The sequence below is a fragment of the Rattus norvegicus genome, chromosome 7 (assembly GCF_021556685.1).
Source record: "Rattus norvegicus strain SHRSP/BbbUtx chromosome 7, alternate assembly SHRSP_T2T, whole genome shotgun sequence".
NCBI lineage: Eukaryota > Metazoa > Chordata > Mammalia > Rodentia > Muridae > Rattus > Rattus norvegicus.
The window spans coordinates 34,220,380-34,246,752 of record NC_141540.1 but is presented as its reverse complement, the minus strand read 5'-3'; the positions used below and the strand labels follow the sequence as shown (position 1 = coordinate 34,246,752).

At 39.8% G+C, this 26,373-nt stretch overlaps 1 protein-coding gene across 5 annotated transcripts in view; it reads right to left on the bottom strand.

The window, feature by feature from the left end:
- The window catches only part of Anks1b (ankyrin repeat and sterile alpha motif domain containing 1B), a 1,165,946-nt gene that overhangs the window by 931,646 nt on the left and 207,927 nt on the right, over positions 1-26,373 (bottom strand). For all 5 annotated transcript variants that reach the window (NM_001414940.1, NM_001271371.3, XM_087557137.1 and 2 more), the window contains exons 5-8: positions 18,125-18,200; positions 16,913-17,014; positions 13,961-14,077; positions 10,507-10,673 (exon numbers count right to left, since the gene is read on the bottom strand). In NM_001414940.1, the coding sequence (NP_001401869.1) occupies positions 10,507-10,673; positions 13,961-14,077; positions 16,913-17,014; positions 18,125-18,200 (462 nt within the window). The remainder of the gene's footprint in view (positions 1-10,506; positions 10,674-13,960; positions 14,078-16,912; positions 17,015-18,124; positions 18,201-26,373) is intronic.

Below are 26,373 nucleotides of genomic sequence, written 5' to 3'. Positions count from 1 at the left end.
ATCCAAGAAAAATAAAATTAAAAAAAAAAAGAGTGAGCTTACAGAATCAAGGCCAAAGGGGCCCTCCTTTGAAGGTTGAAGTGCATCAAGTTCCACAACAAAGTGAGGACTGTAGGAGCAGGTGCAACCTGCCACATCTCTTCTGAAAGCAGATGGGGTCCCCTTCCCTTACACATACTGCTTTCTGGTTCACTCTCTTTGCTCACCCTAGAACCTTTTGTTTCCTGCCACATTATCTTCTTGGCTCCCCATCTCCCGAACAGAATTAAGAATTAAGATTCTCTTCATTAATTAGTCGACAGAATGAACTGGAAGCTAGCAACTAAATGGAACCGTTGGGAAAGCAGAAGCCAGTGGTTTGCAATCCCATTAGGTGTCTACAGACCTCCTCACGGCTGTCACCTGAGACTCGCCAAAAAAAAAAAAAAAACAGAGATAGAGATTTACATTAGCAAATTAAATTACAGTTATGAAGTAACAACAAAAATGATGTTACGGTTGGGGATCCACCACAACATAAGGAACTGTATTAAGGGGTCACAGCATTAGGAAGGTTGAGAACTACTTGTGTAGACAACCAAAACTTTTGAGATTCTAAGGAAATACACATGGTGTATGTTATAGTTGTGTAGCTTGGTCTTCATGTAGAACTCCTTACAGCAGGAGCAGGGGCTGCCTCTGACTCTGCTGTCTGCCTTTTATGTCTTTTCTTCCTACTGGGTTGACTCATCGAGCGTAAACAGGAGAGGACAGGGCTTACTGCAACTTAATATGCCAGTGCTGGTTGATAACCCTGGGAAGCCTTTTTTTTTTCTGAAGAGGTGGCAGAGGCAGGGAGGAGAAGAGGGAGGGGAACAGCAGTCCAGCTGTAATATTAATTAATTTTAAAATGCATATGGTAGAAAGAAGAACTCCAATAAAGCTAGTGATGATAAGTTACCTTCATTTGGTTTGGTTTTGATTTTGCTTTTGCTTTTGCTTTTTTTTTTCTTGGTTTTGTTTTGTTTTGTGTTTGTTTGTTTGTTTGTTTGTTTGTTTTTCTAAGACAGGGTCTCTCTAGGGAGCCTAGGCTATCCTGAAACTCATTCTGTAGACCAGGCTGCCCTGAACTCAACAGATCCACCAGTCTCTTCCTCCTGAGTGTTGGGATTAACGGCATGCACCATGAATACCACCAATCTAAAAGAGTTACTTTTTAAAATTCAAGCCTGAGACTGAGGCACGGTTACCTTTTCCCATTTACTATTACTGACTTCTATTCTAGTGCCGTCAATCCCAAGTCTTCAGCTGTTATTTGCTGAGGAATTCCAACATCCTTTAGTCATGGATTAAATGGTCTTATGATAATACGTGTTAGAAGCATGGGCAGCTTCATCAATTTCTCTGGGCTGCTGGTCTTCTATTCTACTGAAATTAATTTACTCTTCAAGGTGAAAAATCATTTCCCTGGACAGAGCAGTAAGTGATTCTCACAGTGAGCTTGGGCTCAGTGCGGATTTCCTTCCGTGTCAGGCAGTAAAATGAGATCTTTTCACAATGGCAAGCTATCCGAGACCTTCATTCCAAAGCCGCACTAAGAAGTCCCTAGTGTGTACCTTGAAATCAAATTGCAAATAGGGTGTGTTACAGTGAAAGAACAAAGTGATTGTGAAAAGTAGCTTAAAGTGGTCCAAAACTAATATACTAAAAGGTACAGTTAGAAAAAGGTTCAATTATGACTAAACTTTCGAGAAAACATAATTATAATAACTGCAGAAAATATTGTTTTTTTTTCTCCTCAGGAACATCATAATAGCTGAGTTATTCTATGGGGAAGCTTAAAAGCAAGTCGTAGATAAGAAAGAAGAAAACTGTCAACAAAAACTGGCAGCAAACTATACAAGTTAACTTTGAAAACCTCATAAAATTAAAACACAAAAATTTAAAGTATTTTGGGAAGTTCTAATGCCTTAATAGAGTATCTATGATATTTAGAGATAATTTAGTGCCATATGTTTTGAACAATCAAGACTGGACATGTTGCCTCCTTCCTGTGTGCACACAGGAGGGTGGGGTAGGAGGATTACTGTGAGTTTTGGACTAGCCTAGGCTACAGAATGAGAAAGAACATATACACACAGGATACAATGAGATACATTAAACTATGAGAAAATTGCTCAAATTAGGTAGAAAAGGCAGGACACTGATTAGCTTCAAAGTACTTTAAAAATAGCATAGAATGGTAGAAAACAGCTCATAAAATATATCAAGGAGTTTGAAATTAACAATATAATGAAACACATTTTTAAATTCTTATAACAATTTATGTGTTTTGGAGAATTGAATAAAGTACTTATAACATAAGGTTCGTTGAGTTATATGTAATTACATAAAATATGACTGGACCTAAGATATTGATGACTTTATACTGTGAAGAAGTCAATGATACAATCTAACTTAGTATTAAGTTTTACTTTTAAAGCAAACTTGTGAGCTACACGTGATTCAGAAAAATGAAACAACAAATTAGATTCTCCTCCTAAGTTTATATCTAAATCAGGCATCAAACATACTTCTTCACGCCTATAACAAGTTCAGTTCAACAAATATTCTTGAAGCATGTGTCTCCGCTAAAAACACACATACAGACTAATAATTTCCCAGTGTTTAAGCAGCTTACAAAACAAAGCCAAAACAGAAGGTTCGTGTACTAAAGGAGATTATAGAATTTACATAAGGTATTTATAAATATGGCATAATCATATTTGATCTAAGTGTTAGAACTAAATATAGAAGGATCGCAAAAGGTATTATGCACAATGGTTTCAATACGGGAGATACATAGACAGAGCTGCATGAACACGGAAGATAAGCATGATTCAGTGTTGCCCTTCACTGAAACATTGCGCTTATGCTGTATGATACATTACATGAATTGGAGATCAGATGGACATGTATACAATAGCTAAAACTGCCAGGTGTTATGTTTTTGCAGTAAGGATTGATCGGCACTGAGTCTGAGGAGAATGCTTGACTACAGTGTTCTTTATGTAGATCATACTCATTGGGAATCAGTGTTCAGGAAAAGTGGGAGAGAGTGGGGGAATGAGCAGGATGAGAAGCTCTTACAGTACATGAGGTAGGAGGTGAAGAAAGTCTGAGGCCAGGAAGATGGCAGGTTAATGTCAAGCTGAGGACAAGCCAATGTCATCATTGCCTTCAATGTCTTAGAGGGAAATCATCTAATGGTTAATCGTAGGCTTGTAGTACATTGGTCAAAATTTTGGCATGAACTGTTTACCCAAATTGAACCTCCTTAATCTTGTATTTATACTATTGGCATTTCAATAACTGAAATATAGGACTTAATAACCTCACTGGATTTTACACCTTTGTTCTGAGCTCAGAACTCCAGTGTATTAAGTGTGTAGTTGTCATAAACACACCATCCCTACAATGTGCAGATCTGCTTGTGACCTGCATGTTTTCCGTGGCAAAATGAACCCAAGAACAGAACGTGTGACAGAGCAATAGAGAAATCTCTCCACAAATACATGAAATAACCATTCAGAAGGCTGAACCAAGTCGGTCAAAGTCTGTGAAACATAACGATGAGAGTGGGATTCCTTCAACCACACGAGAGACAGTAAAATAATTCTTTTACATGGCTGATGTAAGGCGATGGTGATATTTCCTGATAAGGAAATTTGGGAAACACCAAATATCAGTCATTCTCTGCTCAAAAACCAGCGCAACAGGCTCAGAAAGCCAAGGCCATATAACTTACAATCCCATACTCTGCACGGCTACACTGTTCCCTCCATAGGACAGCTAGTGCCCCGTGCTCCAAATAAAGACATCCTCTACTGATTGCCATCAGCAACCTCTTCTCCTTGCAGCAGACTCCTCATGTGTGTTCAGTGACCCTTTGACAAGAGGCGACCATGTGAAAGACACTGTGCCAGGCGAGATTAATAAGAGACAGACCAAACATATGCAGGGGTGGTCCTGATGCTGTCCTGTTTCCCAACTTGTTCTCGATCTGTGAGTAAAGAAGCCCACGGGCCAATTGTTGGGTGAAAGGAATAGGTGGGACTTCCAGGTCCCTGGAGGAAAAGAGAGAGACGCAAAGGAAAGACAGACTCCACCAGGCTTCTAAGGAGAAAAGTTGACCAGCCTTGTGAGATCTCAAATGGAATGGCCACACAGGCAGCTCCTACAAGGGTGGGGGATGGAACTGAGCAACTAAAGCTTAGGGCAGGTGGGGGGAGGTGGTGAGGAGATAAGAATACTGATAAGGGCAGGCTTTTCTAGGCATGAGAGAGTAGCGCCCAGCAACTGTGTCAGAAGGTAGGTTGAAAATGAGCTCTGTGTGTGTATGTTAGTGTGAGTGTGAGTGTGTGTGTGTTATCCATGGATTCAAGAGAAGGAGGGTGGGGCTGGTGGCCCAAACCGTTTCCAGACCTTAGGTGGGGTAGTGAAAGCTACACGCAACAATATAGACCTTCTTTCTCATCCCAGATTCTATCAGAAGCCATGCGTCAGTGTACGAAACACAAAAAGAAAACCACAACCCCTGTAAAAGGTGAGAACCACACACGTGGCAGCTCTAGAGAGCTCCTGTGTTTCTCACATATTTTCCCAGAAACGCCACAGATAGAGAAAGCTCTTCTTAAGGTAAAAGGAGGGTCAGAAATCTACCGTTCTGATTCTAGGTTTTTCTCTAGGTACATTATAGATCTAAGACATATTGGTTCCTAAAGATACCAGCCAGGAGCTGTTAATATAGGACAACAGGTGTGTGCACTGGCGTCTGTGTCCATTCATTTGTATACAGATACGCCTAAGGGACAGGGTGCAAGTGCACATGTATGTGTGCTCACAGGGAAGCCGGAGGTCAAGTTACGGTATTACTCCTCAGTAGCTGTACATCTTTAGGAAAAAGACTCTCTCACTGATACCTGAGGCTTGCTACCTGACTATATTAGATGAACCCAGCTCACTGCAGCCTCAGCATCCCCAACTCTGGGACTGTAGGTATACCACTGTCCTTGGCTTTCTGTGCTCCTCACAAGGGTTCTGAGATCTGAACTCAGGTCTTCACATTTACGTCACAAACACTTTACCAACTAAGCTCTATCCCCAGGACCAGCATTTGGCTTCTAGACAGTCTAATAAAATAGCTCACACTACTAATCTGACATGCAATTGAGGAGACTGCAGTAGAAACTAAGTGAAATGGAGAAATCTTACATACACAGATCATGCTAGCACATCCCTGGACAAAGAGGATTGGATGTGATCATATCCAGATTTTTCCCTCAGGAAAAACAAAAAACATTTCTTCCCACAATAGTCTTACCCATTTCTTTTAAACATGGGCTAATGAGGCAATAATTTTTTTTCTATTTAAATCTAAGAGAAATATCTTCCTGATCCAATCTGTCACAACCTTCATAGTATCTCAGAATTCCTACAGCCTGGCATGTTCACATTTAAGAATTATGTGTGTTGCTTCTATAAATGAAAGTGGGACTTAGGAAGATAAGTGAAAACAATAGAAGAAATTTTAGATCATTTTATATTCTTTCAGAGACATAAACTTCATGGGTTGGAAATGAATATGATGATATTTCTTTAAAATTCACATCCTATATTATGTAATGTTCTGATTCAACTTGGAAAATGGTCTCGTGCGTATTATAAGGTAAGAGCGTTCAGAACAGATTAACTTTTGAATTAAAATGCAGACAAGGTAAAATATAATTCTAACTTGAACTGGTCTTTAAATTAAATATAAAACCCCGAACATTAATATTAATAATAATACCAAACTGCTTTTTTAATTCATTAATCATAGTAAAATTATTTATATAAAATCAACCATCCCCGATTCAAAAACTAAATGTTCTTACATAAGATAGCTGATTTTGTCTTAAAGTCCTGCATTAGAGTGCCCTCTATTGGAATAAAAGTGGAAGGGAAAGTTGGATTGAACTCAGAAGGGTAAGAGAGAGCTAAAAATACTCAAGCTACATATCACTAATGTGTAAAATACAATTATGAATGATATGAAATTCAAAAACATATTTTCCTTTTATTTTGTAATACCATAATTACTTTCACAATGATTCATGGTCCCAAAATGAAAAGGTCAAACGTTTTGGAGCATCTAAAACTAAACCACATTCAAACGGGTCACTCAGCACAGTGCTAGAAATATAAACAACAAACAAAAATGTTTTTCTGCAATCAAACCTTTGATAGGGTAGGAAAATAATTTTGTAAGTTCAAACTGGTGTCAGAGCACAATTTGAATTTTCTTCCATTATCAAGTGTAAACCTCCCTGGTAAGAAGAAAGTTTTCTACCCCTTCCTGATACCCATACTGACATCCCAACCCCCAGAGAGAGCAGAGCAAGAGACTCTGGGAGGGATTCAGGTGATGAGCGCATAGCTGAGCCCACAAGCAAAGCCAGCTGAGAGCTGGCTTTTTCTCTCTGTCCCCAGTCATGTGGGGAAACAGTGTGACTACAAAGACAGTCACCCCCGAACCAGGAGGCGGGCTCTTAACAGACGCCAACATTGCCTGCAGCCTCCAGGAATGTGAGAAATGTTTGTCTTAAAGCTCCACGATGTACAGTAGCTTGTTCAGGAGTCAAAACTGGGATATTCCCTAGTTCTAAAACAAAAACGATTATCCTAGAGTACTGAAGAAGTGAGTTAGTTGCTATAAGATGTACAAGATTTGTTCTGCCCATCGCCCCCTAAAAAAAGAAAACAACATACAATTGTGTGGTATTATTAGGACCTAAGGGTTCTACTCTTATTTTAGACCTGAATTAGCTTATGAAGTTCCTGGCAGGATTTCTGTGACCAGATCAACTGTGTGCCTGGTTAGAATGCTGTAGGGGGTTTTCTTTAAAGACAAAACAAAACAGTGCTTAGAACATTTGATTCCAAATGGGGTCTTGATATCTAGCCATGGCTGGCCTCAGGTTAGTTGTACAACCCAGGATGCCATCCTAAATCCTGGTACTAGCAGATACGCGCCATCATATCCAGCTGCCTCACTGATTTTTGACGAAGTGGGTGTGGTACCTGACACGTCGGTGCTTAGTTTTTAAAGCCTTCCATGGTTACTCTAAGACAAAGCCGTTGATGAGAACCACTGTCTGTTCTGAGACTAAGAAACAACCTGCCACTTCTACCTTCCAAAATATCGCCTTCAAGAGAACTCCCTTGAAGTCATTCCCCTGATCTGCCTTTGTTCTCTGGTGATGCAGAGAGTGATAGCAGGACTCTGGTTTCAGAGCAAGGATCTGAGCCTGGGCATTCTGGCTGTGTGCACTTGGGAAGAATCATCAAGGCCTCTCTGAGACTTCCCACTGTCATCTGTAAAGTCCACCTTGGAGGATTACCATGTGTTAGGTTTCATCATGACTCATGTAACTGTTATTTCCATTGAGGTCAAGCATTCTTTGCAAGCTAAACATGGATCGTGACTGTTGCTTTGGCACACACCATTTCTTCCAGCTGTATGCCTCGTCCATTCTTTTCAAGACATACGCAAGGCACATCTCCCCTTTCTCCAGGCCTTAACTTACACCTACAGCGAGCCTTTGATGAACACCTATAGATCTCTGATCTCTCTCTTTTTAAGTTCCATGGGCCACAGGGTAAGCTAATACTATAAGAAATACAGCTGAGAATTTAAAATACCAGTTCTTAGTTTTAAATCAGTGGTTCTCAACCTTCTTTATGCTACGACCATTTAATATTGTTCCTCATGTTGTGGTGACATGATTATTTCCGTTGCTACTTCAAAACTGTAATTTTGCTAGAGTTATGAATCATAAAGTAAATAGTTTTTTGAGACGTTTGCCACAGGAGTCATGACCCACATGTTGAGAACTGGTTTAAATCCTCACTATGGTGTATGCTAGCTGAGTCACTTCCTAAATTTATAATTTCATTGGTAGGATTTCTCAGTGGTTTAACTCATGCAAAGCATGAGAAGGGGTATAGCATGTACCAATTAAGCACCGTAATATATGTTTTTGTTTTATATGTTACTCTTGTCTACAAACAGTGATTGAAGGCTACATGGGATTGTAGTTTGGAACTCTTTGAAGTCACCTACAGTCTTGCGTATTGCACCTATATACCTACAATTTTAAACATGGCAATGGCTGCCTAATATAGGACTTTATTGTTTATACCTGGTTGTGTAACAGGGCAACGATTGATAGGAATACTCGAAAAAAAAAAAAACACTTCAACAAATGGAAACAAACATTAATTAGACAGACAGAATGAATACAGATAAAATGTAGGCCATAGAGAAAATCAATGAAATCGGATTCGTTTTTTAAAATGCAATGACCAGTTTCTATAAGATTCATTCTCTGAAAGGCCAGTTCCAACGATTTCCTTTAGCTGCCCAAAATCCTTTATACTTTTCTCATTTCCTAAAGAATAAATAGCAGAATTCTCAGCCTGATATTCAGGCCACCCCACACTGCACTTCATCTATGCTTCTAACTTTAATTTCCATCCTTCCTCCTTGGTGGATTTCATTACAAATAAATAGAATTACTTGCCCCTATGTATGCTGTCTGCTGTTCCACCTCATAGAACCTTTGATATTTTTGTACGATAGTTGTTTCAAGGAGTATTATTATAATGACTTGTCACTAGAACAAGGAGTGTAGAGATACCTGGGCTAAACTTTAAAAGACGTCAGTTCAACGTGTGAGCATTAATGTCTCCCTCACCATCACCACAGTGCAACCTCCAGTTAAGAAAACAAAAGCAGCTGCCCTTTCCAAAGCGTACACCAGCCAGCCAGCAGCCCGTCATCACTCCCTAAAACGTACAAACTGTTAAACTCTCCAAGCAGAATACAGGCCCCAGGGCACACAGGATGCAGAGTAAACGAAAAACAATTATGGCTTCTGCTTTACATTGCCTCGTTTTCATACTTCTGAATTTCTTGATTTCTTGTGTGATAAATATCTCATAGTTTATATATGTAGCACTAGTAGTATGTATGGTTTGTGTGTGTGTGTGTGTGTGTGTGTGTGTGTGTGTGTGTATCTGTACGAACATATTAGGATACTTGTTTGAGTTTGTTTACAAGTACATTTAACAAAAATTCTTTAGAAATCAGTGACATACAGAATTAGGGCTTTGTGTAGAGCTATAGGTTTAGAAGGAGGAACCTTGAATTTGCTGATCAAAAAAAGCATTTAAGGATGGGTGTAAAAATCCAGCTGTCCTACATCAGTTACGTGGCACAACTGCGTTTAAAGTTCTAAGCAACCTTCTAGAAGATGTTAAGGTGCAATAAGCTTTACTTTGCAGATAGCACACGTGTGTTTTAGACGTTTAAAAGGAAATTTTACGCTGACTACTACATCACCCTGATACAAGATTTTCATCTTGTGAAACCCATAAGCTTTTTGGTGTGCTGCATGTACAATTATTCAAGCTCTTCTCAGTGAACTGGAGGAAGGAGAATGATGTGACAGCCCAGAAAAGTAAATTGCAACAGCAACAAAAAGTAGGCCTAGGAGGTAAGTTTAGCCACTGAACTAGATCAGCAGGTGCTTTGTGGAGAATCCGTGTCACGCCTCACTTTAAGGAACTAAATGAAGTGTACGGTCCCAAAATGGTTCCCAGGTACCATACTTAGATGCTTTTTAATTTTCAAAATACTATGACATACTTATCACTGTCTGCTCTATTATACCCTGGCAAATAAAGCCAGCACTGCTCTAACAGATTGTCCTTAAAGTGAGTAAATAGTTAATATCAAAAAGAAAATGTTCCCTACATACTATAAATCATTCTTTCACAGGCCAAAGGTGTGTTTCTAACTCATAATTTAAAACTGATTGATTGCAGTTTTCCTTGCTATTGTTGGTATGAAATTCCATGATGAACAAGAATATCCAGCTCATCCTTTAGACTCTGAGGTCATAAGTGAGAATCTCTGGTCATCTAATATTACGGAAACACGTAAGCTGAGATCTCCCACCATGACCGTCACAGTAACTGAAGAATTACACACGTAGTTTGACACTATCTTTGTTTTAAAGAAGGGCTTGGGAGAACGCCGGTAGGACAGACAAGAGAAATGTTTTCTTCTGCAGGAGTTGACATAATTATGCCCCGTTAAATTAAATATCCTCCATGTGCAAAGAGACGGCCACTTCCGTGTCGCAAAATGAACTGTAATAGTAGGAACACCATCACGGACTATAAGTAATTATTTTAAGAATTGCACATTAAGCAAGTTCTCTACCACTGGGATACACCCTCAGTCCCTACCCAGCATTCCTTCCCCTGTACAGGCTACAGAGTAAGCAACCCAATGAACATCAGAGAAAGACTAATAGGGACACTGACATCTGATGGTCGCTGAATCTGATCATCTAATCAATCAACAAATCCTATGCCACGGGGGCAGGCACTGAACTGGAAAGACAGACGCGGTGTCTTTGTCCCCCACCCCTTACTTACTACACTCTGGCTTCCATTTTTCCCAAGTTCTTCCTCTGAGATCTTGCTCAAATTATCTAAGTAGTGGTCTGAGATTGTATGGCACAGATCTTCAAAGGAATAATCCTTTTCTTGACAGAGTTTTATTTCATCCAGGAGTTTCGATAGTTCTCCAGTGACAGTTTCACCTACAAGAAAACAAAGTTTGTTCAGACATCGCAAGAAATACTGTCATTAAGGTGTAATGTTTAATCGTGTAAATGAGACTACTGTGTTGACAGAAGACAAAACAACACGTAAGTGATTAGAGACCTGTGACAGAAGCAAGGCACTAAGCATAATTAATATAAAAATACTAACAGACAAAAGAGGCTCCAAGTTTGACTGTAGATATTCTTTGTCAAAACAGGAATCAGTATTGAAAGTTTAATTATAGATATTAACTAGTCTCTGTAGCTTTATTTTTACAATAATTGACTTTTTTCTTTTGTGGCAGCATGGGGCTCAAACTCGGAGTCTCACACATGCGAGGCTAGAGCTTGACCACTAACAGTCACTTGGGCTCAATTTTTTTATTGGCATTTTACTTCACTGACAGAACCCAATGGTCCATTGATCAGCCTGAAATAATATAGAAGACATGTCCTATTCCAAAAAACATAAATACTCAGCTTCTTTAAACAAATAAATATACATACAGGTAATCAGAATTGTGATATATAAGGAAAGGGGAAAAAAACAGAAGGGATAGATAACTTTATCACCTGTCAAAACTTACAGTAAATTAAATATGAATTTTTCTTGACAGCTTCAAAAAGAGCACTTTGTACTTAGAATTTATTCTGAAAATTAATCCCAGCAATTGCAAAAAAAAGTTAGTGTTTTTATTGTGAATTAAAATGTTATTTAAGAGGAGGTAAAGGGAGTATAGATTTTAGGTTTATTTCTGGGTTTTTTTTTTCTTTTATACTGATCTATGTATCTTGTTTTTATGATAGCATATATCTTTTTGATTATTGCCACTTCCCAGCAATAATGCCAGGAACCTCCAACACAGAAAGGACAGCCTTTTACAGAGGATGCTGGAGTCTGCATCTATGTACACAGAGGAATCACAGTGAATTGTATCTCATGCCACATGCATTCATCAGCTGAAGATTCATTGCGACTTTACCGAAGGAAATCAGAAACTCCTCTGGAAAAAGTATAAAGCTTCCTGACCTCGGTCTGAAAAAAAAAATGCTTTTTTTCGGATACCAAAAGCACAAGGTAATAAATCAAAGTTGGCAAGTGAACTAAATCATGCCAGAAACCCTTCTGTGGGACAAGGAAACAATCCACAAAATAAAGGCAGCTTATCCAATGAAAGAAAATTTTTACATATCGTAGATCTGATAAGGGAATCAATATTCAAAATATATAAAGAACTCAACTCAGTAACTAAACAAGATCGAAGAACCTAAATTGGCAAAAGACCTAAGCACTTAAACTTTTATTAAAAAAAAAAAAAGACAGACAGACAGTTGGCCAACAGATATATTAAAATGATTCTCAACAACACTGGCAATCAAGGAGCTAGCAGTTAAAACGACAAAGAGATCTCATTGCTTGCATTTATTATCAAAATGACAAAAGAAAGCAAGTGTTGCTAAAGCCTTGGGAAAGGATTGTGTATACTGTTGTGGGAATGTACAAGTCATTGTAGGAAAACATGTACCCTCTTCAGTACCAGCAACCTACTTCTTCAGTCTAATGCTCTCCTAGATAAGCTACTTTGACCTTCAGGAACCTACTCTATTGTCTACCTTTAGTAAATAAAATTGACATCTTGAGTAGAAGCATATGTACCCCCACTTTAACTAAAACACTATTTACAGGATGAGAAAAAATTAAGAGTCCATTGTTGGATGGATGGATGGATGGATGGATGGATGGATGGATGGATGGATGGATGAATGGATGGATGGTGGGTGGGTAGATGGATGGATAAATGGATGGATGGATAGATGGACAGGTGGGTAGATGCATGGGTGGATGGATGGATGGATGGATGGATGGATGGATGGATGGATGGATGATGGATGATGGATGGATGGATAGGTGGATGGATGGGTGGATGGATTGATTGATGGATGGATGGGTGGATAGGTGGATGGATGGATAGGTGGATGGATGGATTGATGGATGGATGGATTGATGGATGGATGGGTGGATAGGTGGATGATGGATAGGTGGATGGATGGATTGATGGATGGATGGGTGGATAGATGGGTGGATAGATGGATAGGTGGATGGATGGATGGATGGATGGATGGATGGATGGATGGATGGATGGATAGGTGGATGGATGGATGGATGATGGATGGATGGATGGATGGATATATGGATAGGTGGATGGATGGATATATGGATAGGTGGACGGATGGATGGGTGGGTGGATGGATGGATGGATGGATAGGCTGATGGATGGATATATGGATAGGTGGATGGATGGATGGGTGGATGGATGGATGGGTGGGTGGATGGATGGATGGGTGGGTGGATGGATGGATGGATGGATGGATAGGCTGATGGATGGATGGATGGATGGGTGGATAGGTGGATGGATGGGGAAAATACAAATGGATACTAGACCATTATAAACACTTCAAAGAAGGGAACCTGTCTCTTGAGTAAGCACTGGTAACACTGGAGGCTGAGCAAAATGAGGCTGAAATAACCAAATACTGTATGATCTCACCAACACAAACAATATAAAGTTAACATATAAAGGCAGGCAATGGATTGTGGTTAGCAGAGGCTACAGCATGAAGGAAATGGTGGAGATAGCAACTAAAGGGCTCACAGTTTCAGTCAAGAATGACTAAACTCAGGAAATTCCACAAGACACCTGAAACTGTTTTCACCAATAAAAAGGGGGGTTATGGAAAGTGATACATGTGTGTGTTAGTTTGCATATGATAATCAAGTCTGTGTGTGTATGTGTGTGTGTGTGAAGACCTCACATCATATGCTGCAAATATAAAATTACTTGTCAAATATACCTTATAAGGCTAGAGAAAATATATCTCTACTCCATATAAACTTTGTTATAGCAGTGATTGCTAACTACTTTGCTCATTGCCCTGTGTCAGTGCCGCATGCGATCCCTACACAGTGACACTTACAGTTCCTATAACAGTGCCATGTACAGTCCCATGTCAGAGCCATGCATCATCTCTATGTCAGAGCCATGATAATCCCAAACAGGCAACAGAATCTCTATAAATGTTGACTGTATAAATATATAAAATATGAAGTATAAACCATACACACACACACACACCCCCCCACACACACACACAAACACACACACACACAAAATAAAACAAAAACATGATTTGACATTTCTACTGATGTCAGCCCTTCTATGCACTTTGACAAACTTGACCAGAGACGTCTGGCATTGTTTCCAGGGGTTTAACCAGCTACATACTTTTAGTCTTTTGAGAAGGAGACTGGGCAGGAGACGAAAGGCGTGTCTCTTGTGCTGTGTCTTCCTGAGCATGCTCTTCCTCGAGGACCACCGACCTTCCCACGCCTTCCAAATAGTCTGTGGATAGACATTTCTGAGGTTATGCCATTGAATTCACATGTGTTCAAAATCAAGAGCTACCACAAATAAACCCCAAGTTCTTAAAAATAAAATAAACAGGAACTGAAACAAGCCCCCCCAAAAAAAAACAAAACTCATGATAAGCCGTTAGCTGAAGAAAACATTTAAGTAGAAGCATCATTTCCTTAAAGGTAAACATGTCTGTTGAAGACATAGGCATCCCTTAATCTTATTAAATATTTTCTGCTGAACAACTTAAAGTTCTCCCAAAAGATGCTATGAATAGCTGTCATTCATAAATATGAGACATTCGATTTCAATGAATGCAACCAACCTCTTGGGCAACAGGAATGAATGAAATGGATAGTGGTGTTTCGAGCTTAAAAAGTAAGCACAGTACTCACACTAAATTTCATGTACGTACAGGAAAAGTACTCATTCCTGTCTCTCTTGAAATAATGTCCTGTGCAAATAACCTTTCACTTTTTCCTTTTTTTGTTTTTGTTTTTCTTTTTGTTGTTGTTGTTGTTGTTGTTGTTGTTTTGGTTTTTGGTTTTTGGTTTTGGTTTTGACAGAGCCATACTAGTAGCAACATGGTTCTAAATGCTTGCTCTAAGTAAAGCTGTTTAATCCTTATGTACTAGATCAAGTTATCTGTGTTTGGAAGGGAGGGGCTATTATGTTCAAGATTTGAGACGGGAGCTCATTACACAGCCCAGGCTGACCTTGAACTTGTGAACTTCCTGGCTTAGCATCATGAGTTCTAAGATTACAGGCACGCAAAACCATTCCCAGCTCCATCGCAATTTTAAAGATGACAACTTAAAAGAGGAGTCTGACTAACCGTGTTCCACGACTAAGTGGGAGAGCCAGATGGAAAGGGGACATGAAAACACATTGCTTTTGTCTTAATCATAGGGGAAACTACACTGAGTACAGTGATAAGTGTCAAAGAATATCCAGCCTGGGTGGCACAGGAAGAACGGGCCATGCACAGAACATGTTCAATAAGACAGCAGGTGCCATCTAAACATTCGGCACTTACATAAGAGGGAAGCCTGTATTTCTACAGATGCCAAAACTCTGAAGATTCGACTACGATTGTGGATTTAAAAAAAGGTTGATGGCTAATTTAGATTTTATGGAAACAGTGCTGGTAAAATACGTGTGCTCTAAGGAAAACATCTGTTAAACACCGAAAGTACTGAGCCCATGTAGGACTGGTTTACAGCCTTTTTCTAAAGGAATCAGATCTCCTCCCACTGGGTTCCTTCGCTTGTGTTCTTCCCTCAGAAAGAATCTGCTTCATAAGAATCCACATCGTAAAGTCAGCCAGCAGTCACCTTTAGAATAGTTCAGACCGAAGGACAATTTTCCAGGGCAAATTCTACCAGGGAAAGGAAACGACCTGCAGAATCATATCCTAAAAAAATGTCTGAGGCACGAAGGGACTGTGCGAACTGAAAAGCAACTTTATGAAAACTTGTGATTTGCAATTATAGGTATAAGGAATTGGCTTCACTTCAGTACCGACCTTTTCCTCATTTAATTTAAAAGGCACAGCGACTTGACATCCAAGAAAGAGAAGAACATAAGGCATTTTCCAGTGTGATGAAATATTCAAAGATGTCCTAATACGCCCCGATGCAAATTGGCACACATAATCAACCTTGGCCTTTAAGAGAGCAGACAGTTTGCTCCCACAGAATATTTTTATCACATTGAGCCAGCGTAATCTGTTTAAAAATTCTAAAATTACATCTTTGCCCCATTTTAGTAAGAAAGTTTTATTTTACTTTCTCTGAAAGATAGAATAGACACAAACTTCGGAGTTTTAAAAGTTCAGTTAAAGGCCTGAGTCTAACCTCAAATAAAAGGGCCTTGAGGTTAAAGGATAGATAAACACTGGGTACACTACTTTTTAGCTTTCATTCAACTTGGTTCACTTAGGACTAATAAGAAAAGTCATAGTTGGATCTCCGATTCATCCGGAGGTGTTCTGACCTGCAATTAGCTTCTTTATTGGCAGCAAAACTATAGAGGCCTGAACTCCCTGTATAGGCTTCAGAAGTCAGTTGGGAACGGAGTACAATGGCCATTTTACTCTGTATACCTCATTTGGCTGTTGTTGGCACTGACATTTCCACAGCCCCATCTGGTTTTAATTCACACATTTTCTTAGAAACTCACGTTGTAAGAAAAGTCCCAACTGACACGAATAAAACTGTCTTCCTCCCCTCTCTCTCTCCACTACGGCACTTGTGGCCAATCTACATGCATAAGAAGAAGCCACCAGCATTCTTTCAGCCAGTACACTGTGGCTGCTGTCCATTCAACGGTCATGTACAATGTCTGCCACTTAGCACAGAGTAAAAACACAAGTGTGAGCAAACAACATCCACCAGGGCTTCAGTGTCTCCCTTGTGCGAGGCGATAATACCTGACCTAGCTACCTCATGGTCGTAGGAATCAAACAGAGTTATAGAAAACCTCAGAAAACTCTTAAGGCATTATTCAAAGATAAAAATAATATTTAGTCATTCCCAGTGCATACAGTCTCTTCGTTTCAAACTATTGCTATCCATACTTACTACATGGGTTTCTTAAAACATTTTCATTATCAACCACTAGATAAAAACTTTTCACACCGAGCAAACACAGAGCTAAAACATTTGGGTGAACTTTTACATAGCTTAAAATACGCTGGGAAAAATGTAAACGATTAGCTAATTCGGCATTAAGTACTAGATCAAAGCCCCGAATAGAACTTATGACAGCTTCCACTTAATCTTGGCTGTAAGGCAAAGTCATCTGCCACTTGGCATTGTTTACCTTGCAGGAGCGTTGCAATCTGGAGAGACTTCTGAGACGGGTGCTCTTTCAGAATGTCTAAGACGGTTCTACCTAGGCTGTCCTTTATGTTGGCATCAATTCCTGGAGGAAAAAGGAAAACTAGATGTACCACTGGAGTGTCCTCAGATGATACTGCCGATATGTAACCGTTCTAATTTCAAACGCATATAGGCCAAGCACTGAAGGTGGTTTAAAAACTAAGTTACCCACATAGGATTTTAACAAGAGAGGAGACAGAGGCCTAATGTTACAAAAAAAATGAAAAATGGAAAATTCTAGATAATGAATCAACTCTCTTAAAGTTCTCTGACACAATCATAAAGATTGCTTGTCAGGACCTCTGGGGCCCTTCTGGATTGTAGCTAGTAAACTAAGCTATCACAGTGAGAAATGTGCGTCACTTATCACTGAAACCCTAACGAGCGGTGGCCAGGCGACCTGCATATCCCGTATAACAGGCTTATGTGAGAATGTACAGTATATATTTAATAACTCATATACTTAATCGGTTTTCTCACGTCGTCTATCTTATCACTGGGCCGCATGTCAAAATTAAATACTATGAAGTGTTAGCATAGGGTAAGCAGGGTAACTACATGATGGTGAAGCCCATGTTTTTCTTTCACAGAGCAAATGAAGCATACAGAACACGGGCTGTGTAGAGTAACAATGTGTACCCCCAACTTCCAATTCTCAAAAACCTCTGACCTCAATTTTTACTTTATCTCATTTCGATCAAAACATGCACAGAAGATAAATAAGCCGACCTTTGCTTTTCCTTCAAAATATCCCTTCTAAAACAGTCCTTTTAAAAATGAGCTCCTGTAGCCAATGAACACCAGCACTTGCTGATGAGTGATCAGAAGAACGCATCCTAAGAAAAGGGGACGCAAATCTCCACTGGTCCCAATGTAAAAGACCAAGAAACCACAGGGCTGCCGTGGATCCTCAGAGACTGTTTCCTCCGTTTGGGTGAAATCAGGGGGTTTCCTTTTCCTCTTGGTAGTTTCTCTCAGCTCTCTTAAATCTTTACATTGGCTGTACCAAGGCCCCCCTCCTCCTGGTCTGAGTACCTATCTCAGTTTGGAGGAAAGGATCATTTGTGAAGAAAGCCACCATTTTCCTTCATCTAACCCTCAGAGAGCCGTAGTGCCTGGCAGGGCAGGCTCCATAGAGAATCATGATAGCTACCTGTTTCTAACAGAACTCGCACCACATCCACCTTCCCAAACAACGCCGCTTCGTGAAGAGCACTCCCCTTCTCTGTCTGAAAAGAAAAGAAAAAGAAAATGCACAGCTGCATTTGGAGTTCCTGCTGGTTTGCAAGCATTTAGACGCTCATACAGATTTTCTACAATCTTGGAGCTCCGTGTCAGAGAAGCTGTGTGTGGTGTGTGTGTGTGTGTGTGTGTGTGTGTGTGTGTGTGTGTGTGTGTGTGTGTATCTGTTGTTTGTTTGTGTGTGAGTGTGTATATGTGTGTGTATATGTTGTTTGTTTGTGTGTGAGTGTGTATATGTCTGTATGTGTATCTGTGTATGTGTGTGTCTATATCTATTTGTGTATATGTGTGTATCTGTGTGTGTATGTCTGCGTGTGTGTGTGTCTGTGTATGTCTGTGTGTGCCTGTGTGTGTATCTGTGTGTGTGTCTATGCGTGTATGTATATCTGTGTGTGTGTGTGTGTCTGTGTGTGTGTCTTATATTAGGAGTGTGGGTGGGGGTCCAGGATCACAGTCCGGAGACGTGTGTTTAGAAAGCATCTCTCCTTCTGAATAGTTATATTATATTAAGGAAGTGACTCACCTTCTCTTCACCTCAATTGTGCTCAAGTATCAACTAAAAGTGCTAATGCTTATCACGCAAGGCTTTGTGATTATCTATTACACACAGTACTAAACACATGGAGTGAAAGGAGTTTTAAACACAGAAATATCATCTCGGACCTTGCGCATTCCCAGCACACATAAGAGGACAAGTACATAAGTAGGCATTTATAATGAATGAATTCTCAACAGTTTAAAGTGACAGCCACTCCCCTCTGCATACTCTGTGCTCCCAGCACACTGCCTTACTCTTTATCAGTATTACTGCTGTTCTCTGCATTTCCCTCCATGGATCTCAATGGCGGACCCCTTTACAGGCAGTTCAAAATACTAGCGCTTTATCTAGGTCTAGATAACACAACTGCTGGTTTTCAATGGTCAACATGAACCACAATCACTAGGAGAGCTTGTTTGAAAACGCAATTCTAGTTGCACATAGTGACACATTCCTGTGATTCTAGCATTTAGGAAACTGAAGAAAAGGGTTACCCCAAGTTCAAAGGCAGCCTGGGCTACATAGTGAGCTCAAGGCCGGTTTGGGACACACAGTATGACCCATGACCTTATCTGTAACAAAAAGGGACAATGGGACTGGAAAGAACACTGGTCACTCTTCCAGGTAACCCCAGTGTGATTCCTAATGCTCTCATGGCAGCTTGCAACCCTTCAAAGTCTAATTCCAGGGCATCTGGATGTCTTCTTCTGTCCTCCTTAGACACAAGACACACACATGAGCAAAAGATCCATACACATAAAATAGTATTTTCTTTTAATGAAGGAAGGGAAAAAGAAAAGAAAGCCAGAAATAGGAAAAAAGGAAGGGAGAGATGGAGGGAGGGAGGGAGGGAGGGAGGGAGGGAGGGAGGGAGGGAGGGAGATGAATAAAGGTGGAAAGAAGGATAGAGGGAAGGGAGGAGGCAAAAGGAAAGAATAAGTCATTAGATAGATGTCTAGATCCCATTTCCAGTTCTTACTTCTGTGGTCAGAAAGGAGAGGTCCAAAAGTTCCAATTTCTGCCATGTCCTCAGATGCCGAGAGTCTGAAGGGTCTTTACTTTGAGAACCACTAACCATTACACTCAGAACCTTAGCTTAACGTGACTTCATTAAGGAAGCTGCCCTTTGCCCTGAAATCTACTGCTCTTTCTGCATAGTCCATATCCATGTGTATTTTCTTCCCACAGCAATTATAATAACACATTATAAACTTGCTTCCTGAATCAACCACAAACCATACCTTCTTTTAAAAGTTGTATTCTTCCTTAAGGAAAATCAGCGAAGATTTCAAAGAGAAGGGGTTTCTTAAGCTATACACACATCCTCTGTTCAATTTCTCTTTAGAATCTAACAAATGCCAAACAGCCCCTCAGTGCTTGGAGTGAATAATGTCAATCTCAATTTGGAACTATAGCTTTTTTGAAATAACATAAAGTGTAAATGTTCCTTTAATTAACAAGTATGCACTTTAATAAACATACGTTAAAACAACATTAAATAAGCATATTGGGAAGAAAACTTGAGTAACACTGAATATTAACAAGATCTATGCATATCCTCAAGGCAATATGATTCAAGTTCTCTGGATTATAATGTGACTGGTATTATGGGTGATAAAATGGAAATAAAAAGTTTATAAATATACAGTTATGCACCAAATGGAAAGTAAACTGTAAAACCTGTTTCAGTTCTTTTAAAAAGTGTTTCTGTGTGGACAGAGACATTTCCCCATTCCTTGAGAGGAGATAATAAGCTTACACTTTAATCTGTGCTATGGTTAGGCTATTAAGTGTTTCTCAATGGCCATGTGTTGAAGGTGTGGTCACCTCATGGTGACCTTTGAGAAGTGGAACCAAAGAAGAATGTCTTTGAAGGATATTATAAGACCTGGCTTTTTTTTTTAAGATTTATTGATTTTATGTATGTGAGTACATTATCGCTGTCTTGAGACACACCAGAAGAGGGCATTGGATTCCATTTCAGATGGTTGTGAGCCACCATGTAGTTGCTGGAAATTGAACTCAGGACCTCTGGAAGAGCAGGCAGTGCTCTTAACTGCTGAGCCATCACTCCAGCTCTGGGACCTAGCTTCATCCCCTCTTTTTTGTTTAATATATATATATATGATAATATTGTGTGTGTGTGTGTGTGTGTGTGTGTGTGTGAGAGAGAGAGAGAGAGAGAGAGAGAGAGAGAGAGAGAGAGAGAGAGAGAGAAGTGTTGGGATTCCTCTCTTAAGCACTTTCCCATCTTATTTTTTGTGATGAGTTCTCTCACAAAACCCCGCGTTCACTGTTTCATCTAAATATCAGGTCAGCAGACCCCTTAGACCTGCCTGCCTTCATCTGCCAGCTCTGAGGTTGCAGCCATGTGCTGCCATGGCTGATTTTTAAGTAAGTGATATGCATCCAAACTCATATCCTCATGGTTAAACAACAAGCACGTCACACCATGAGCTATCAACCCAACCATTTTCTCTCTTTCTGATAAACTAGTCACCATGAGGTGAGCATGCATCACACAGGATTCTCACTGTGGCGTGCAGCCTTACCACAGACCTAAAGGCAACAGGTAAACAGGCAAGATCTGAGCCCTTTGCAACTGTGGACAGAAATGAACAATTCTAGTAGCACATCCTCTCAGATATGTTGTCATAGCAGCAGAATACAACACAACTTAAACTGGATCAACTGCTCCAAATCTAAGGCTGATGCAATTAATTATCTTATTTGATAAGATCTGGTAATAACTGTTAAGATAAAGTTGTCCTAACAACACAAGAAACTATTTACTAAAGTGATATCACAAATCCCAAAGTTTACACATGCCAACTATGGGCTCTTTCCTTTGAAGATGTGATTAATTACACACTTTCACCATAAGTTATAAAAATCTAAGAATTATTTACCCCACTCATTGGCATATGCCCAAAGGACTCACCACCCTATTCCACAGATATGTGGTAAGTCATATTCATTGCTATTGTATCCACAACCGCTAAGAAGTAGAAATAACTTAAATGTCCTCCAAATGATGAATGGATAATGAAAGTATAGTATATAAACATAATAGAATTCTATTCTACTGCAAGAAAATGAAGCCAGGAAATGATAAACCATGTAAATGACGAAATATTATGTTGAGTGAGGTGATCCAGACCCTGAAAAGCAAATGCCCAATCCTCTCTCTTATTTGTGAATCCTACCTCTGAAAATTCAGATGTGAGTGCATAACCCAGAGTAACTACAGAAACAAGGCAAGTAAAAAGGAGCCATGGGTGGGAGAAAGAATTTAAGAGAAGGGACAGTAGGAGTCAGATGCTGTAAACAGGATTAGGGAAGTAGAACACAGAAAAGGTGCAAGGCAGAGTTGGGCTAACTGGTCTACCTCCAAAGTTGTTAAACCTTTCAACCACAACCTCCCAAGGCCTCCAAAGGAGACCAAATAAAGAAAGACTAGATCTTGATTTTAGGCAGAAACAGAGAACAACAGTGATGAGATAATAACATAGTAATGGTTGTAATCAGGAGGAAAAACTGCATGTTAGAAGAATTATAAAAGTAAGACTCACAACAACTATAAGAAGTAATAGCCAGTGGATAAGTAGAACCCAGATGTAGATCAAGGAAGAAAACACTACTAGAACAATATTTAACTCAAGAATAAAAGTGCCTGGCACCATGGTTATTACCATGATACATTATTATATTATCTCTGGATATAAGAAAAGTTCCGAAGGTCAGAACATCCCAGTCTTCACGAGCAAATGTAACATCTCCAGGGCAGTAGTTTTTGTGTTATATAGAGTGTCTAACCTTTTGACATTGCAAAATGACATTATTATCTCTGACATCTCACACCAGAACTTCATGATCAAATTGCCAAAAACACATGTCTTTATTTTTAAGACTCTTAACAGTTTAATGAAGTTCAGTATTTTGTGTTGAGCTGCACTCATACCTGTCTTTGCCTGCATTCAGGTTAGAACACAGGCTGAATATATGTACCTCTTACCTCAGGTATGTTCATCTACACAGTACTGACCTTTTCAGGACTACCATCAGATTAGAACGTGTCTATAGACACATTAAGATTAAGAACACATGTGGAGAAGAGCTAACGTTTAAAAGATGGTTAAGGCTGGGTAGGGAGAACAAAGTGAAAAAATAGCCAGTGTTCAAATGATTCAAAAATAATATTCCTCCCATTTGAAATGGGAATGGACACGTCATGGTGCTTGGGATTATCAGCTTCTGTCTTTACCTGTCCTCTCTTCATCCTGTCTCAAAGGAAGCCTTTCTCCCCCATTAAAGCAAATCCCTCATTTGCGTTCTTTATTGCTGTCTGCTTCTTGGATTTTGCTCATCGTGCATATCTTCACAACTTCTCTTGCGTCTGCAACCTCAGTCTCTTCATCAGATCCGTCCACTCTCCATAAACAAAACAAAAAATCCAGAGAAACTTCCGGTGAATTTGTAACTACTTCAAACTTCTACCCAAGATCTTGTTCCTCTTTTCGCCACTTTGTCAAAGTTCTCTTGCTTCTTACTGGAAGTTTTTGTCTCGTTTTCTTGTTGCTATGACCTTGACACGTGGTAGGCAACGCCTGGCACTCAATGATTTCACAGAGAACACATGAATGTACGAAGCTGTGGTGTTGGTATTCCTCTTGTAAGTACTTTACAGAGCACTTTTCCATTAAATAGTATTCCTTCAGTTTCTTCCATGTATTTTTTTCTTATGTAACTCTGTGGTAATAGATGGTTACTCTACTCTTTCAAGTTTTTTGACTATTCACCTACAGGGTGAGCCTCGACTAAGTGGTTAAGAGATTTCCCTCACCCTTTAAATTCAATTACAAGCAAATCTCAAAACTGTTTCCTTTATAATACCAAATCATATAAGACTGCCCACCACATGAAGAAGTTTTACATTGGCTCTGAGGAAGACAGAAAAACAATGGAGATTTATGAATAGAAAAATGGAATGACCTGACTTCATTTATTGGCACCATTTCTACCTACCGTAGTAGAACCAGACTAAAGAGGTTATGTTAGAGACTGAACATTTATGTCTCTCCCAAAACCCAGATGTTGAGGTTTAATTTATACAGTGGATTATTTGAACAAAAGACTTTTAAGGGAGTGGATAAATCGCAAGGAAAGTACTAATCTGATGGGACCAGTGTTCTTGTTAAGACGAAGTGACAACAGAGAACTCACTCTCCATTTGTATTCAGAAGAAATGTCTCAGAAGGAAGATGTTAACAATGCAGGAGGAGGTTGCTTACCCAGGGCAAGGTTGGCTGAAATCCTGATCCTAGATTTTGTAACCTGTGAAAAAAATTAATTCCTCTTACTTAAGCAACTCAGTCTGTGGCATTTTGTCAAAACAACTTGAACAGTAAAGAAAGGAAAGGGGAAATCAGGGGAAGGAGGAAGGAAGAGATGGTGAGGATCTAGGCTAAGGTCATAAAATGGGAAACATCACTAGACAGTGACATTCTCAACTTGACCTCGGAGCTTGTGGGATCTGCCCTGAGCAAGACCAACGCTCCTAGCATTTATTGAAATGAGAAAGAGAAGGTGCTTGGAAAGCTTAGGGAGAAATGGATATGAAAGCTAAATGTTGAACTTGGGAGATCTTGAATTTGGGATTCTCCATATCCATCTAATAATATATCCAGGGGATAATTATACACACTAATTGAGAGTTCAGAGTGAATGCCCAGGTTTTAAAAAGACAAGTAAAACCTGGAGGTTCTTAGATAATACGTCATTGGAGGGAGCTAAGAGGTTAAATGAGGTCAACACAGAAATAAGAGCAGACAGAAAGGAAGAGTATGAGAACAAAGGCATGGGCCCTGATAGGTGGGGACTGGGTCAAGTACAGGCAATCATGGGGCCCTGATGGTCAGAGACCAGGACAAGAGGGGGCAATCATGGAATTTTTCACTCCTCCTAAATGCCTTCAACATATGAATTTGCAGGTCATTTGCCTATTTTGTGTGGGAACCACTGAGAGGACATCATTGCTAAACGACGTTTGCTCTGTGCTACTGACAGTACTTTAAGTCTGCTGCCACCTAGACTTTTTTTTTTTTGGTTCTTTTTTTTCCCGGAGCTGGGGACCAAACCCAGGGCCTTGCACTTCCTAGGCAAGCACTCTACCACTGAGCTAAATCCCCAACCCCGCCACCTAGACTTTTAAGAGTTTGTTTTATGACACAGTCACATGAGAACCTACTGTGTCTTTCTTGCTGCCAGCTCCCATTCTGGCCTTCCAGATCCTCTACATTGTCCGTTAACAGTTCTTAATCACGTGTAGCCACGATGAGTTGATTCTGTACTACTAAATAACTGTGACAATTTGTGTCCATCACAAACACATATCAGAACTTGGGTTTTCCTGTCAAATCTACATCTCAAATATTATGGAACGCGTAGCCTAATAATACTGAGGTAAAGTTGTTTTACTTTAAAAGGTCATCGCAAAAACTAAATAAATATCCATGGAGTCACAGAAAGGGGAATGGCCACCGGAAGGAATTAGGAGATCACAAGGATTTTTTCTTTTAAAAGATGAGATATATTACAATTTCACTGTGTACTTATGGGAATGATACAATTGAGAAGAAAAAAAAAAGTTAAAAAAGAAATAGTGAATAACCTCAGAGTATCTAAGTTTAAGGTTTGGTCTGTTGCTATGTATTGTAACCCTAAATTCTGTATCTCACGATCTGGTTGCTTCAAGACATCTAACTTCTCATGTATGCCAGCTTCTGTTGTGCAAAATTTGCTCCTTAATTTAAACCTATTGATTAAATAAAGATGCCTACGGCCTGTAGCTGGGCAGAAGAGAGGTAGGCGGGATTTGGGTTCCTGGGCTTGGGGTCTGAGGCAGAGACCAGGAAGAGAAAGGAGGAAGGCACTGTGGGGAGGGTGGATTGGATTGTGGGTACAGGGCTGTGAGGGGCCAGCCAGTTGGAGGAGCAGCAGCCCAGGCAAAGCATGGCAAATGGTATCTCAGGGTTACTGGCAGGGAAGTAGACAAACTAGCCTAGAGGGCTGATATCTGCCCAGCTCTAGTGCTTTAAAGCTTATTATAAATATAAAGGTTCTATGTCTTTTAATAGAAAACTGAATGATCTAAGGTGGGGTAGAAACCCCTCCATAATATTTACCATGACAGAGTAATATGTCCCAGCAGACGGGGGGGAGAGGACAAACTTTACAAGCTAAAGAGCTAACCCCAGTTATAAAGATAAACCGTTCATTTAAAAGACCAGGAAGGAAAAGAGGGCCTATGATATGGCTCTGGGGATAAAAGTGATTGCTGCCAAACATGAAAGCCTGACTTCAATTCCTAGAACCCGTGCGACAGAAGGGGAGACCCGACTCCTCCCAAGTTGTTCTCTGACCTCCACATGTTCCATGGTGCACATCTGTGTGCACACACATATATGAAATACTTTTTTTTCTCAATTAAAGTAAATGTAAAACTGAGATAAGAGTGCAGAGGAGGAAGAGTTGAAATCTGGAGAAGGTTTTAAAATTACCTGGAAAATTTAGAGAGTGGGAATTTTATTTAATGGTGATATATTCATTATATGTATTTACCT